The 14,194-nt window shown below is 43.7% G+C and overlaps 1 protein-coding gene across 6 annotated transcripts in view; it reads left to right on the forward strand.

Moving 5' to 3' along the window:
- The window catches only part of LOC101160146 (teneurin-3), a 175,029-nt gene that overhangs the window by 119,022 nt on the left and 41,813 nt on the right, over positions 1-14,194 (forward strand). For 3 of the 6 annotated variants that reach the window (XM_023959511.1, XM_023959512.1, XM_023959510.1), the window contains exons 12-16: positions 8,696-8,881; positions 11,385-11,405; positions 11,758-11,781; positions 12,616-12,762; positions 13,497-13,713. In XM_023959511.1, the coding sequence (XP_023815279.1) occupies positions 8,696-8,881; positions 11,385-11,405; positions 11,758-11,781; positions 12,616-12,762; positions 13,497-13,713 (595 nt within the window). The remainder of the gene's footprint in view (positions 1-8,695; positions 8,882-11,384; positions 11,406-11,757; positions 11,782-12,615; positions 12,763-13,496; positions 13,714-14,194) is intronic. The other 3 variants (XM_020701757.2, XM_011473139.3, XM_023959513.1) reach the window with 2 other exon arrangements.

The following is a 14,194-nucleotide window of genomic DNA, read 5'->3' on the forward strand; positions in this document are numbered from 1 at the left end:
AAAATTATTCATTTTTTATGTAGCTGTGAAGTCTAAATCATCAGCTAAGATAATGAAAGGGAGCGTGGAGTGAACCTTTACGGCCCGTCAGTGCTGTCAGTGCTGGGAGCAGTGCTGGAAGCTGCTCCTTTTGCCACATTGTTCCCAGAAAAGTCCAGCTTTTGTTCAGACTATGAAAAATAACATTTTCTTTCGCAGTCTCAGTGAAAGGGATCTAGCTGCAATGCTTCAGGCAATAAACAGGACCAAAGCTGCACCACCTAACCATAAAAGAGACCCTGGGTAAAGGATTTCTGGGTTTCTATAACAAATGAGGACATCTGATGGCTTTGAGAGGTGCTTTTTTCTTTTAGCAGCACAAACCAAAGGACAGCTTTCATTGAGGTTTATAGTCATTCTGTCTTACAAAGTGCAGAGGGGCTTTGTTTATTTAAATTTAACAGGAGGAAAGGGAATGTGATGACTAGATGGAAACCATTAGATTGTACTACCAGGACTGGATCACATGTGTTCTTGTTATTGTAGAACTTTATGATAAAGTTTTCTACAGCATGAAGGCAGCCAGACCCACGAGAAGCTGTCATGCTCTCCTCCTTGTCTATGGATGGAAGGCTGGATGGATGGATGAAGGATGGATGATGGATGGATGGATGATGGATGGATAGATGGATGGATAGATGAATGGATGGATGGATGGATGGATGGATGGATGATGGATGGATGGATGATGGATGGATGGATGGATGGATGGATGATGGATGGATGGATGATGGATGGATGGATGATGGATGGATGGATGGATGGATGGATGGATGGATGGATGGATGGATGGATGGATGGATGGATGGATGGTTGGATGGATGGATGATGGATGAATGGATGGATGATGGATGGATAGATGAATGGATGGATGAATGGATGGATGATGGATGGATGGATGGATGGATGGATGATGGATGGATGATGGATGAATGGATGGATGGATGGATGGATGGATGGATGGATGGATGGATGGATGGATGGATGATGGATGAATGGATGGATGGATGGATGGATGGATGGATGGATGGATGGATGGATGGATGGATGATGGATGAATGGATGGATGGATGGATGGAGGGATGGATGATGGATGGATGGATGATGGATGGATGATGGATGGATGATGGATGAATGGATGGATGGATGGATGATGGATGAATGGATGGATGGATGGATGGATGGATGGATGGATGGATGATGGATGAATGGATGGATGGATGGATGGAGGGATGGATGATGGATGGATGGATGGATGGATGGAAGGATGGATGATGGATGGACGGATGATGGATGGATGGATGATGGATGGATAGATGAATGGATGGATGATGGATGGATGGATGGATGATGGATGAATGGATGAATGGATGGATGGATGGATGGATGGATGGATGGATGGATGGATGGATGGATGATGGATGGATGATGGATGGATGGATGGATGATGGATGGATGGATGGATGGATGGATGGATGGATGGATGGATGGATGGATGATGGATGGATGGATGGATGATGGATGGATGGATGATGGATGATGGATGGATGGATGGATGATGGATGGATGATGGATGATGGATGGATGATGGATGAATGGATGGATGGATGGATGGATGGATGATGGATGGATGATGGATGGATGGATGGATGGATGATGGATGGAGGGATGGATGATGGATGGATGGATGGATGGATGGAAGGATGGATAAAGGATGGACGGATGATGGATGAATGGATGGATGGATGGATGATGGATGGATGGATGATGTATGATGGATGGATGATGGATGAATGGATGGATGGATGATGGATGAATGGATGGATGGATGGATGATGGATGGATGGATGGATGATGGATGGATGGATGGATGGATGGATGGATGGATGGATGGATTGATGGATGATGGATGGATGGATGGATGATGGATGGAGAGATGTGCAAAAACAGGCCCCTTAAAAATAAGTCATAAGTCAAAAATTCTTACCCCACTGGCAGATTTTCTTAAAATAAGCAAAAAAATGTCTGCCAGTGGGGTAACAAAACCATTTCTTCGCAAGAATATCAATTTTAGGAAAAAAATGTAGTCATTAAGACATTTTTTTTCAAACTAAAATAATTTTGCTGTTAAAAATCTTTCTTGATAAGATAATTTTTATGCAAGAGAGATAATAAGAGATTTCTTTTAAACAAGGGTCTGTTTTTTAGAATTCAAATTTTCAGTGCATCCTGGGAGAACCTTTGAAACTCTATAGATAATTGTGCAGATTTTTGAAAATTTCATTTGTTGAGCTCAGGCTTCTCTGTTGCAGCTCCTTATAATGGAATCTCATTTAACATAAAAGGGGAGTAAAAAATGTGAGTCCCATTTTATTTAGATTTTGCCTGTTTCTTGACCTTAGTTGGACATTTTGGCCGTCGTGTGAAGGTATCACATTTATTAAAAGTGTTTTGTCACTGCTCAACTGTAAGGAAGTGATATTATTGTTTAGGGGATACATCCTCCATCCATCATCCATCCATCCATCCATCCATTCATTCATACAAAGCACCTGGACAACTAACTGTAAAGTGTTCATCAAGCTCAACGGGAGCCCCGAGGAAGCTAAGGTGGTGTTGATTAGGGACATCAAGGATCTGGACAAATACTAAATATCTTCTGATATTTATGAGCCTTCTGGAAATTGAGGTAATACACTTACACTACACTTTTCCTCAGATCAAATGTCAATACCTCAACCGTCAACACCAGGAACACAAAACATAAATTCTTATTCTGACCAATTAAGGATGGAATCATTGGATTACATTGATCACAATTTACAGGACATGGAATATGACATTGACCCAATCAACCATTTCTTCTCTGCCATCACAGATAATTGCAGTTATTACACTGAAGAGCATTATAACGTCAACATTAAATGTAAAGATAAGTTTTCACTTGTTCATTTCAATAGCAGGAGCATGTATGCAAATTTTGATAACATTAAGGAATACTTGTGCAATTTTTCACAACGCTTTAGTGTGATAGCAATCTCAGAAACGTGGTTCAATGCAGAGAAGGGAGTTGAAAACTTTATTTTGGAGGGTTATGAACTCAGATACTGTAACAGACTAAACAAAGGTGGTGGAGGAGTTGCTCTATATGTGGATAAAACTCTGCATTTCAGAGTAGTGAATAGCATGACAGCTGTTGTTGACAATATGCTTGAATGTTTAACAATCGAAATCTCTCAAGAAAATCAAAAAAATATAGTTGTTAGTTGTATTTACAGAACACCAGGCTCAAATATGGAAATGTTTACAGGCTGGATGGAGAAAATGTTTGTGGATAAAAATAAAGTAATTTTTGTATGTGGGGATTTTAACATTGACCTATTAAATCCTCATAAGATTAAAGCAGTTGAAGAATTTATTAACACCATGTACAGCATTTGCTTATTTCCAAGAATTACAAAACCAAGTAGGATAACTGCAAGTTGTGCAACATTAATTGATAACATATTCTCCAATGACACTGAAAATAAAACAGTTAATGGGTTGCTAATTAATGAAATCAGTGACCATCTTCCAGTTTTCACAGTATATGACAATAGTTATGTCAACCACAAGTTGCATTTCTCAATGGGATACAGACGAATTAAAACAGAAACCTCCATCAATGCATTTAAAACTGAGCTACTTGAGCATAATTGGGATGTGATTTATCAAAAAGAAACTGTTGATGAGGCTTATGATTATTTTTTGCGGATATTTGGTTCGATGTATGATAAACATTGTCCAGTTAAAAAATTCAAGGAAAAAATTAAGTATTTCCATTGTCCTTGGATTACAAAAGGACTACAGAATGCATGTAAGAAAAAGAATACTCTTTATAAAAACTACTTAAAAAAGAGAACAAAAGAGGCCGAAATTAAATATAAAAAATACAAAAATAAGCTAACGCAGATCATAAGAACATGCAAGAAGGAATATTATGGAAAACTTTTAGAGGAAAACAAAAGTAATATCAAAAAAACATGGGGCATACTTAATACTATTCTAAGAAAGGGTAACAAGGAAGACTCCTATCCAAAGTATTTTATTAGTAAGAGTGAAGAAATAGATCAAAGGGAAGAGATTGCTAAAAGATTTAATGATTTCTTTGTAAACGTGGGACCTGAGTTAGAAAAGCAAATCCCGGATCCAGGAACATTTGGAAAGGATGTGCAAATGTTAATTGACAGAAATCCCAGTAGCATGTTTCTTAACCCAGTAACTGAAAATGAAATATTAAAGACCGTGAGAGGAATGAAGGGTAAACTCTCTACTGATGTTAATGGCATTGATATGGCCTTGGTGAAAACAGTAATCAGTGGAATTCTGAAACCGTTAGAATATATCTTCAATTTATCATTCCAAACAGGTTCATTTCCTAATCAAATGAAAATTGCAAAAGTTATACCATTGTACAAAACCGGGAACAAGCATCACTTCACAAACTATAGGCCAGTTTCTATGTTACCGCAGTTATCAAAGATTTTGGAAAAAATGTTCATAACCCGATTAAACTCTTTCATCGAAAAGCACAAGATACTGGACGAAGGACAGTATGGGTTCAGGTCAAATCGATCAACATCACTGGCCCTGATGAATGTAATAGAAAATATAACAAATGCTATTGATAATAAAAAACATGTAATCGGGGTATTTATTGACTTAAAAAAAGCTTTCGACACAATTAACCACTGTATATTAATTCATAAATTGGATCGGTATGGCATTAGGGGGTTAGTGCTAGACTGGATCAGAAGCTATTTGAGCAATAGAAAGCAGTTTGTAAAGGTTGATGGTGCTTGTTCCCAATGTTTGGACATTGTTTGTGGTGTCCCTCAGGGGTCGGTTCTGGGACCAATATTGTTTATTTTATATATAAATGATTTATTTCAGGTTTCTAACAAATTACGGCTAGTTCTATTTGCTGATGATACTAATGTGTTTTGTGATGGGGATGATTTGCAGCAACTCATACTGTACATTAGTTTTACCATATTTTTCTTATTGTGTAGAGGTTTGGGGGAACAACTATAAAACAACGTTACATTCACTTTCAATACTTCAGAAGAGAGCAATACGAATCATACACAAAGTCAGTTACCTTGAGCACACAAATAAATTATTCATAGAATCAAAATTACTCAAATTTTACGATCTAGTAGAGTATTGTACCGCTCAAATAATATTCAAGGCCAAAAACAACTTATTACCCACAAATATCCAAAGGTTATTTATCACAAGAGAGGAAAAATACAATTTTAGGGAAAAAGATAAATTTGTCATACATAAAGCACGTACAAATAAAAAGAGATTCTGTGTTTCAATTTGTGGAGTGAAGTTGTGGAACAGAACCAGTAAATGCTTGAAACAATGTCCAAACATAAAAGAATTTAAATATAGATACAGGAAGATGATCATGGACAAATATGTGCAAATACAAAAAAATACAGAATGTCAGCATTTATAAATCTGCATACTTTGACAATACGTTTTGTTATTCATTTGTATGTTGTTTGGAAATGAAAATTACATGTATATATGTACATATACACTTGGGTAGGGCACTGGACTCTGATGGTGGGAAAGTAAGGGCTTAGGGTAAAGGGGGGTGAGAGTTTATAAGATTTTTCTTCTTCTCACTCCCTTTTGGACTGGTGTTTATATCATTTTGTTTTGTTTTGTATAATTTACTCGTCTTTTTCTTGTTTTTGTAAGTTTTGTCTCGTTCTTGTCTTATTCTGTTATTTTACATTTGTTTCACTAGTCCAAAATAAAAAAGACTACTACTACTACTACTACTAGGGGATCAAACCTGTTTAAACAGATGAAGACCAAAAGGCATTGTTTGAAGAATTCTAAAGACATTTTCAGATGAAGCAGCCTCATTATGTTTTGAAGAAGAAATCAATTTGAGAGTGAGATCACACCCTCATCAGTGGATAATCAACACGCGTGATTGTCGGCTCGGCACATGCTTACAACAAAGTGTTGAGTGCTGGTGTTATTTTTGAACATCACCATATGCTTCCTGCTCTGTGGACGTTAAGATGGATCCCTGCAAAGTATTTTCCCAGAAAGCTCTTTGGAAACTTCTTGGGGTTTTGTTGGGAGGGAGGAAGAATTTTGAGTTGCCGTCTGCTCGCAGCGCGGCGTCCTTATCGGCTCCGGCTTTGCGTTTGTCTGTGAACACGAGAAGGTTTCCCGCTGGTTCAAAGGCGAACCCCCTCCTTCCTGTGCCTTCGATTCAGGTGATTTGTGCTCAGAATAGACTCATCCTCTTTGGCTTCTATCCCCAGAGGAACAGAGAAGAACAATTAAAAGCAGAAGTTTTTAGTCTTAAAGAAAGCTTGAGTTCAGAATGGAAGCATGAAAGGCTGCTGGATGGTGTGTTGGAGCTGATAGATGCCTCCCCAGGCCGTTTGAAGCTCCATAGATCTGGTTTGGTTGGTGCCCGACGCTAAAGCAAATACAGATTGTGTTGGTGAACAAGGGTTTTCTTCCTCTTTGTGTCTCATCTCATTTTTCTTTTTTAAAAGAAGAAGAATTTGCCATTCTCTTGCAGCTTGAAACATTTAAAGGGAATCCTGAGGCGCTGCCAGACATCCCAGGCTGTCAGTACCAGAACCGGCCTGGACTCAGTCCACCAGTTGAGATGTTTACCCATCATGGTCCGTGCAATCTGTCTGGATGGAGGTTTCCTTTATAATTAATGCAGCGGCTCTCCTTCGATTAAATAAACTTTAATTAACAAGCGCACGGCATGGATCGAACACCCACTACCCCCCTGCTTCCCAGCTGGAGTCAGGGGCATGTTAAAGGCAGATAAACACTTTTGCACTAATGAAAAATTGATTGCATAGATTCTTTGGGAAAGAGGTATTCCTTTGGAACTGAATGACTCCCCTCCAGACGCACGCTTAATATTCTACAGTGTCTGCTCAGCTGAATCAGAGTCATCCAAGGTCCATCAGTCCCAGAAAAACTCTATTCACAGAAGTGGAACCGACAGACACTTAAAAGAGCCCCTGTGAGGTCGAGAGCGGGGCTGAAGCAGTGTGGGAGGGGGCTCCAAATGAAAACGAGGAGTAAATCATGGACGAAATAAGTGGGTATTTCATCCATAACTTGATCTGTCTGCCGCTGCAGAATGATGCTGGCTAATTTGCTTCCCTCAGGGCTTTAACAACTTTCTGTGAGAGTCTCCAACTTTCCTCTGTGAGCTTAAATTCATTTCCTGGAGCATCTCGGGGCTTTAAAGGCGAGGACGGAGTTGAACTTCCAGAAACCTGTGTGGCTCTCTGTTCAGCAGGTTTGATGTGGGCTGCTGCACATCAATGCTGCGCCCGCCGCTGCAGGAGCAGTCACAGCGCGTTGATGGTGAGCTGGGGCTGGGTGCAGACTGATTACTCCTCACCCACGGATTCAGTCATTTCAATTTACTGAAGATAACACAGATTGGTAACAGCTGCTGTGCGGTTTGTGGCGCAGCTACATGTGGAGCGCAGACATGAGAACCCACGACTCGACTCGCTCTGTCAGGACTCGGAGCAAATAAGGCTTCAAAGCACGGAAGAGTGCGTCTGTTGGACAGTTTTTAGGCAAACCGTAATTGCAGTTCTTTGTTCTCCCAAGCTTTGCAATGATGGCATGTTGAAGATGCCAAAATAAAAAAGACTCAAGTGACGTTAAAGCGACCGCAGTGAGCCGTTGCTTTGGCACACGCATGATAAAAACAGCTTTTTCTCTATTTTCTTAAATTGGTACTCCTGTCATTTCCTTCCCATTTCATTTCAGACAGAAAATAATGTTGCTTTTGCATGGATGGGATCACTTTAACAAATACAGTTAGACTACAAGTTGGACTAATATTCTGTCAAATGAACCCATTACACCGACGACAGAACGGCACAATAGTAACACTGGGATGATGCTGTCAGAGGACAAATCCTAAAAATTCACTTCAGCTTGTCCTGGCAAATGCATTTGTTTGCTTATTAAAAGGTCATTTTTATCCATTTAAAAAGCACTTTCTAGAAACAGATCTTTAATCAACTTTTAACTGGTGATTGCTGTGTCTTGTATGAAGTTTACGAAGCTCATTTGAATTGAAATAAGACAAATGGCTAATGTTTTTTTACAGTCCGTCTGCATCTCCGTTATAAGAAAACAACAAGGAATGCTCGGTGGGAGATTTCATCCCATCGGCAGCCTTGAAGACTTTTTCAGCTGCTTCAAAATGTCCTCATTTGTCGCTGAAGGAGCTCCATCATTCTCCTTCAGCGACAAAGGAAGGAAGGAGTTGGGCTTTTTCAACAGAAAATGATCTGAAAGCAATAAGCAAAAAAGTTGAGAGAGAATTTCAAGTGTATAATCGTGTAAACAACAACAGATTTGAGTCAAAAAAATGCTCGCTGCACCAGTTGTATCACAGAGTGGTGTTTTATTATAGCACAGCCTTGTTTACAATGAAACTTGTTGGCCCACTTTAACTCCGGGACTGAACTCTTCTCTGAAAACATCAGAGCCTTTCTGTGCTGGCAGACGCATCAATGCAGAGCACAAAAATACAGCGCGGCGGAGGGAGGGGCCTCTTAACGGCTTGGTGTTTTTACCACAGAGGTGTGTGTGGCGGACTGCGGCCCCCACGGCTCCTGCATCGGAGGGGCGTGCCACTGCGAGGAAGGCTGGACGGGACCCGAGTGTGAGCAGAGGGACTGCCACCCCCGCTGCATCGACCACGGAGTCTGCCGAGAGGGCAAGTGCGACTGTCACCAGGGCTGGACGGGGGAGCACTGCACCATCGGTGAGCCGTGGCGACACCCCCACCCGCCCCACACCGGGGCTCACACCACAGAGCACATCACTTATTTGAAAAGGGCAAACTGCAGTGAGAGGTTTCAGGCATGCGATGACGACACCCTTCTGCAGCTGCCCCGCGCTCCCAGCAGCTGGGGGGGGGGGCACTTTACACACAGAGATAAACCTCTGTTTCTTGCAGTTGAGTTTTCAGAGAGCAGATCCTGCTGCAGCATGTCGACAGCTGAACCGGTGAGCTGCCGTGTTCCTGCAAACCTCTCTGTCCTCCTCCCACCTGTTCCATCCACCTCTCTGCAGCATCGTCTCTCATGCAGATGCTTAAACATAATCCTGTGATTCCCAACGCGAAGCTCCACTGCTGCCCTGTAAAAGCCTCTCATTAAAATGATTTTTAGAGGTGAATAACTATTATGGCTCCACTCTAGGCATTATAATGTCAGACAGCGTGATTTAACAGTTTTTTCCTAATAACATATTTACTGGGGAAGAAAAAGACACTACTAATGAAGAGAAAATACATATAAAATCAGCCTTAATGAGCGCAGCATGGTGAAAGTCAATTACCGTGAGAAGGGCCTTGTTTCCACCCTTCCTGTTAAAAGCCTATGTAAAGCAGAAGATTTGTGTGTGTGGTGGAAGCAGAGAAGGTCACTCAGACTGCCCTGAGGGATGAAATGAAGAACACGTCCCTTTAGTGTCTAATCGTAAAGCTACGTACATACCCGACATGTGATGTACGTTCAAGAACGTGCTAAACATGAAGGCGCTTTTAGCACTTGGCGTTCACACAGGTCTGTCGCTACCCCATACCAGCACAGTTGGAAGAGGCTTGGTATGAAGAGGCGTTTTCTTTCACAGCTCTATTCCGATTTATGAAAAGACTTGGTGTCATAGAATATCGGCTGGGCACAAAAAAATGCAATTATTAATTCCTCCTCTATGATAAGATTCACAAACGGTTGTCAGGTCTGTGAATGAACCATACGTCACTACCAAATCAAAGTCCCTGATTGGTCAAAGTTCAACTGCTTTAAATTTCAACCCCCTCTTCTTTTATCCCCTTTGCCCCCTCTCTAACATCCCACTCTCTTCTCTCAGAAGATTCATAACCCCTATTGTAACAGTGAAATCTGTCCAACACAAGAGGCCTTCAGCTCTGACCTGTTTTCTCAGCTGTTGGAAAGGACAACATTTTACGCAGAGGCTAAAAACTGACGTAGAGATTTGCATGTGAACGGGAGGAGTTTGAATGTGGAAGCCTGAAACGCGCATATACATGTGCATTTACACAGACTTGTCAATGGAAGTGGTCAGGCGTTTTGAGGCCGGTGTAAACGTAGCAGAAGAATCTTGTTTTCCAGCTTTCCTCACAGCTGAAATGATGCTGAAGGAGCCCTGAACCCATTCACTTTCATAAAGCTGGGGAAGTTCCACCCCCCCTCCCTGAAGTGATGCTCCTCTGTCAGTGGGTCAAGGGGGGTTGAGGGGGCCCAAACGCCCCGGCCTGCTTCCTTGGAGTGCCCCTCCTCTGGAATAGAGGTGCTTCACCTGGCTTGAATGAGGATAATGAGTTCTGAGATTCCACTTCCTGCTGCCCCTCAGTGCAGTCTTCATCGACACGGTGGCTCATTTGATGCAGACCCCCCCCCCCCCCCCCCCCCACACACACACACCTGAGTGTCCTCTGCAGCCTTATGTATTTACCCCCCTCCTCCCTCTGGTAGGGGCAAAGTTTGTAGAGAGGAGTTGATGGAGGGGTCACATTCCTGATCTCATTCATCTCTCCCTCCCCAGGGCCGCCGGGCCATTTTCCCCTTCCTTTCTCCAGCTTAAGCCTCCTGTAGGAGCAGCAGCTCCATTCTTTCATTCGGGGGCCATGAATAGGTGCTGCCTTCCTTTTGTTCAGGGGGGGGGGTCCTTGAACAAAGCTGAGTTTAATCCCGTTACATAGTCAGAGTCCAAGTTTTGCTCACCCTTTGGTCACAAGCATCCAGATCCTTTTTTTTTTTTTTGGGAGGCGTGGCATTGTTCGGGTCTCTCCGCTCTGAACTTCCCTGGGGGGTTTCTGACAGGGCTCTGCTCGCTGGCCTGCTGCTGTCGGAAAGAGCGTCTGCTTGATGTCAGAGCGCGGCTGCTTTAAAGAGAGGAGGAAATCTGGTTCTGGACGCCATCAGGGTTCATCGCTGCCTCTTCCTCCATGGTTTTGGAGAAGAGAAGCAGATGGAGACAGCTAACCATGAATATTTTACCCAGCTCAACTTACTCCATGGATTCATGTAGCTTTTGTAGACAGAAACAGAACTTCACCCACAGTGATGTAGAGGATCTGTAATGCTGATTAATTGCTCCTCACTGGAGATGAACTTTCAAACACAACTGTCTCTTTTTCTTGTCTCTTCCTGACTGCATTCCTCTGTCTAACTGCTGCATCTGTTCACTCTCCTCTCTGTTTTCATGTCCTCATGCCTGTCTGTCTCCCCCATGTGTAGCTCTGGATTCCAGAGTTTCAGGTAAAGACAAACCCTTCCTTCTTTGCATGACGGTTTGTGCTCTCTTTCTAGACGTTTCTGTTTCGTTTATTTTGTGAGAAAGTGAACTGGATGTTTGAGCGCCGGTTTCTTGGGTGTGAGCATCGTAATGCTGTGGCTGACGTTCACACGCGTCTGAATGGCAGAGCAGCGCTAGCGGGTCGGCCCTGCAGACGTTTACATGTCAGGCACATCTTTGGGGCAGCCGTGTGCCGGGTGGCGCTTTTTGCAAATTTACTCTAAATGGATGTGTTTGCCAGTCTCAGCACACTGCCACCGCAGAGATGAGTAATTTTCTTTTCCAAATGTTTTCCTTTCCTCGGATGTGTAATAGGAGCAGTCAAGATAGGATATAAAGGTAAATGGAACCACTACTCCCCCCCTCCTCTCTCAAAGGGAGATTGTCCTGAGCAATCCCTCCCTGCCCTCTGTCTCTCCTGGCACGGCGTATACACACTTGTTTTATGTCCAAGTCGACCATAATGTTTCTGCTGTGATCCTGATCCTGACCCCCCACCCCCACCCCCACCCTCACCCCCCCACACACCACACTGTTGTATCTCCCTGTGTCTGCCAGATTAAACGCCCAGAACTGGTGTGGTTTAGTCGTCTTTCAGCTCCCTGTCTTCACCCTCCATTAGCAGGAATGTGATCTGGCAGCAAATGCGCTGTTTCTGTAAATGTGGAGCCTCTCAACCCCACCCCCCCCACCCCCCCTCCCTCCCCATATATATATTCTTAGCTACTCTTCCCTTTGATGTTGCTGTTATTTCACATGCGTATTTTTAACACTTGTAATGGAAAGTTGCTGCTTTAATTAATGCACATGCACGTGTGTATGCACATGTGTTTATGCATACACACGTGCATGTGTATGCACACGCACATACTCATGCACGTGCATGTGTGCGTGCGTGTGCGAATGCGGGGCACTTTTGGAGCTGGAAATAGACAAACTTGTGACTCCTCTGAATCAGTGTGACCGGTTTATTGGCCTCCTGAGTCCAAACTCATGTGAAACAACTGTAACCCCTCACAACCCCCCATCCCCAGTCCTGTCAGAGGTGTATTGTACTCTATGTCTACTCACTGCAGTCATTTTTGTCCCTCCCTGCCCCCTGTGCTCCCGCCCCCCACCTCCTTGTCTCTCGTTTCCTGGTGCGTTTCTGACCCGTGCGTGATGTGTTGACAGACGGATGTCCCGGTTTGTGCAACAACAATGGGAGGTGCGTCTTGGACCAGAACGTCTGGCACTGCATCTGCCAGTCAGGATGGCGGGGGCTCGGTTGCGACGTTGCGACCGAAACTCTCTGTTCTGACGGCAAGGATAACGAGGGAGGTATGAAGGAGAGAAGTGTGGACGTCCAGCAGACACTGCTGCTTAAAACATCTGCACAGAGAATGCAGACGCTTCTCAGACAGGGATTTATGCCTTAGTCACAACTTCCTTCACATGTGGAAACGGCAGGCGAAAAATGGGCAAACCTGCATGGGGCACCCAGATATCAAAGTCATAGACCACGTGGTGACAAAAGTGTTGTACAGGTTGTAGAGAACACGTATACAGGGGTATATAGGGCTGCAGGCGCATCGTACAAAATTTTAATCCCCCACAAGCAGTTAGTGCTGTTCAAAGGGTAGGTGTGCCTCGTCTGCGCATCACCTGTACGCCATAAGTGCATGGCACTTACATTATCCTCACAAATATTTCACAATACACTTACTACACATAGGACAATGGTATGTTCCACATTTATGACTTGAGGTGGCCGGATGAGCCTCAGGGGAACTGCAAGACACACCTGCATTCCCCTTAAGATGCAGCCGCTCCTCTGTAGGACCCTCCCCAAGCCCAGACAACCCAAAACCCGCAGCACCTGTATGGGTCTACCTCACCCCCCACCCTCCGTACAGATGCATGTGACAAAGGCATTAGATTACATGTTGATGTGGCTATTTTTAAACCGATCAGATTGCAGTTTCCGTGGCTTTAAAGTCCTTCAAGTCAGTTTGTAAAGTGACCATTGAGATTCTTTTCCTCCCTGTTATGACCCCCCCCCATCTATCGTCCAGATGGACTCACTGATTGCATGGACCCGGACTGCTGCTTTCAAATCGCCTGCCAGGGTCAGACCTACTGTCGTGGCTCCACTGACCCCGCCACAGTGGCGGGCCAAGGCCAGAGCGCAGCCCTGCAGCCCACGTCCAGGAGCTTCTCTGAGCGCGTCCGCTTTCTGATTGGTCCCAGCGGCAGTCATGTGATTCCTGGGGATAACCCCTTCAACAGCAGGTGAATGGCTGCATGCATCACTGACAGCTCCTTCATGATTTGACTCACGCTGCCTGTTTACCGTCTCATTAGCGGCTGACAGCGCTGCACCTGCGTTTGTGCAGCTGACGCCAGAGCGTCCAAGTGTCTGACATCTTTTTGTGTTTGGAGTCAAGGTGACACGTTTGTTTACAACACTTTGGCTGCCATGACCACTCCTTTATCTGCCTATTCTCTGTTTATTTTACAATGACAAGCAGGAGGAGGCTTCTGCTCAGAGGCAGACAAACAATAGGGCAACACTTAGGAACCACACAAGCACACACACATTAGCACGTTGCACATATATGAATGTACAAGCCTGCCATTCAAAGTTCTTTAAATGCAGAACATTTAAGCAGAAACGTCTTTGATTTCAGCAGCGAAGCCTCGCCGGCTTCAAACAGGGTAGTTCATGTGTGAGTTACCCCTGCATGAAAAATGGATTAGAAGCCTTCATATG

This window comes from Oryzias latipes, chromosome 10, assembly GCF_002234675.1.
Source record: "Oryzias latipes chromosome 10, ASM223467v1".
NCBI lineage: Eukaryota > Metazoa > Chordata > Actinopteri > Beloniformes > Adrianichthyidae > Oryzias > Oryzias latipes.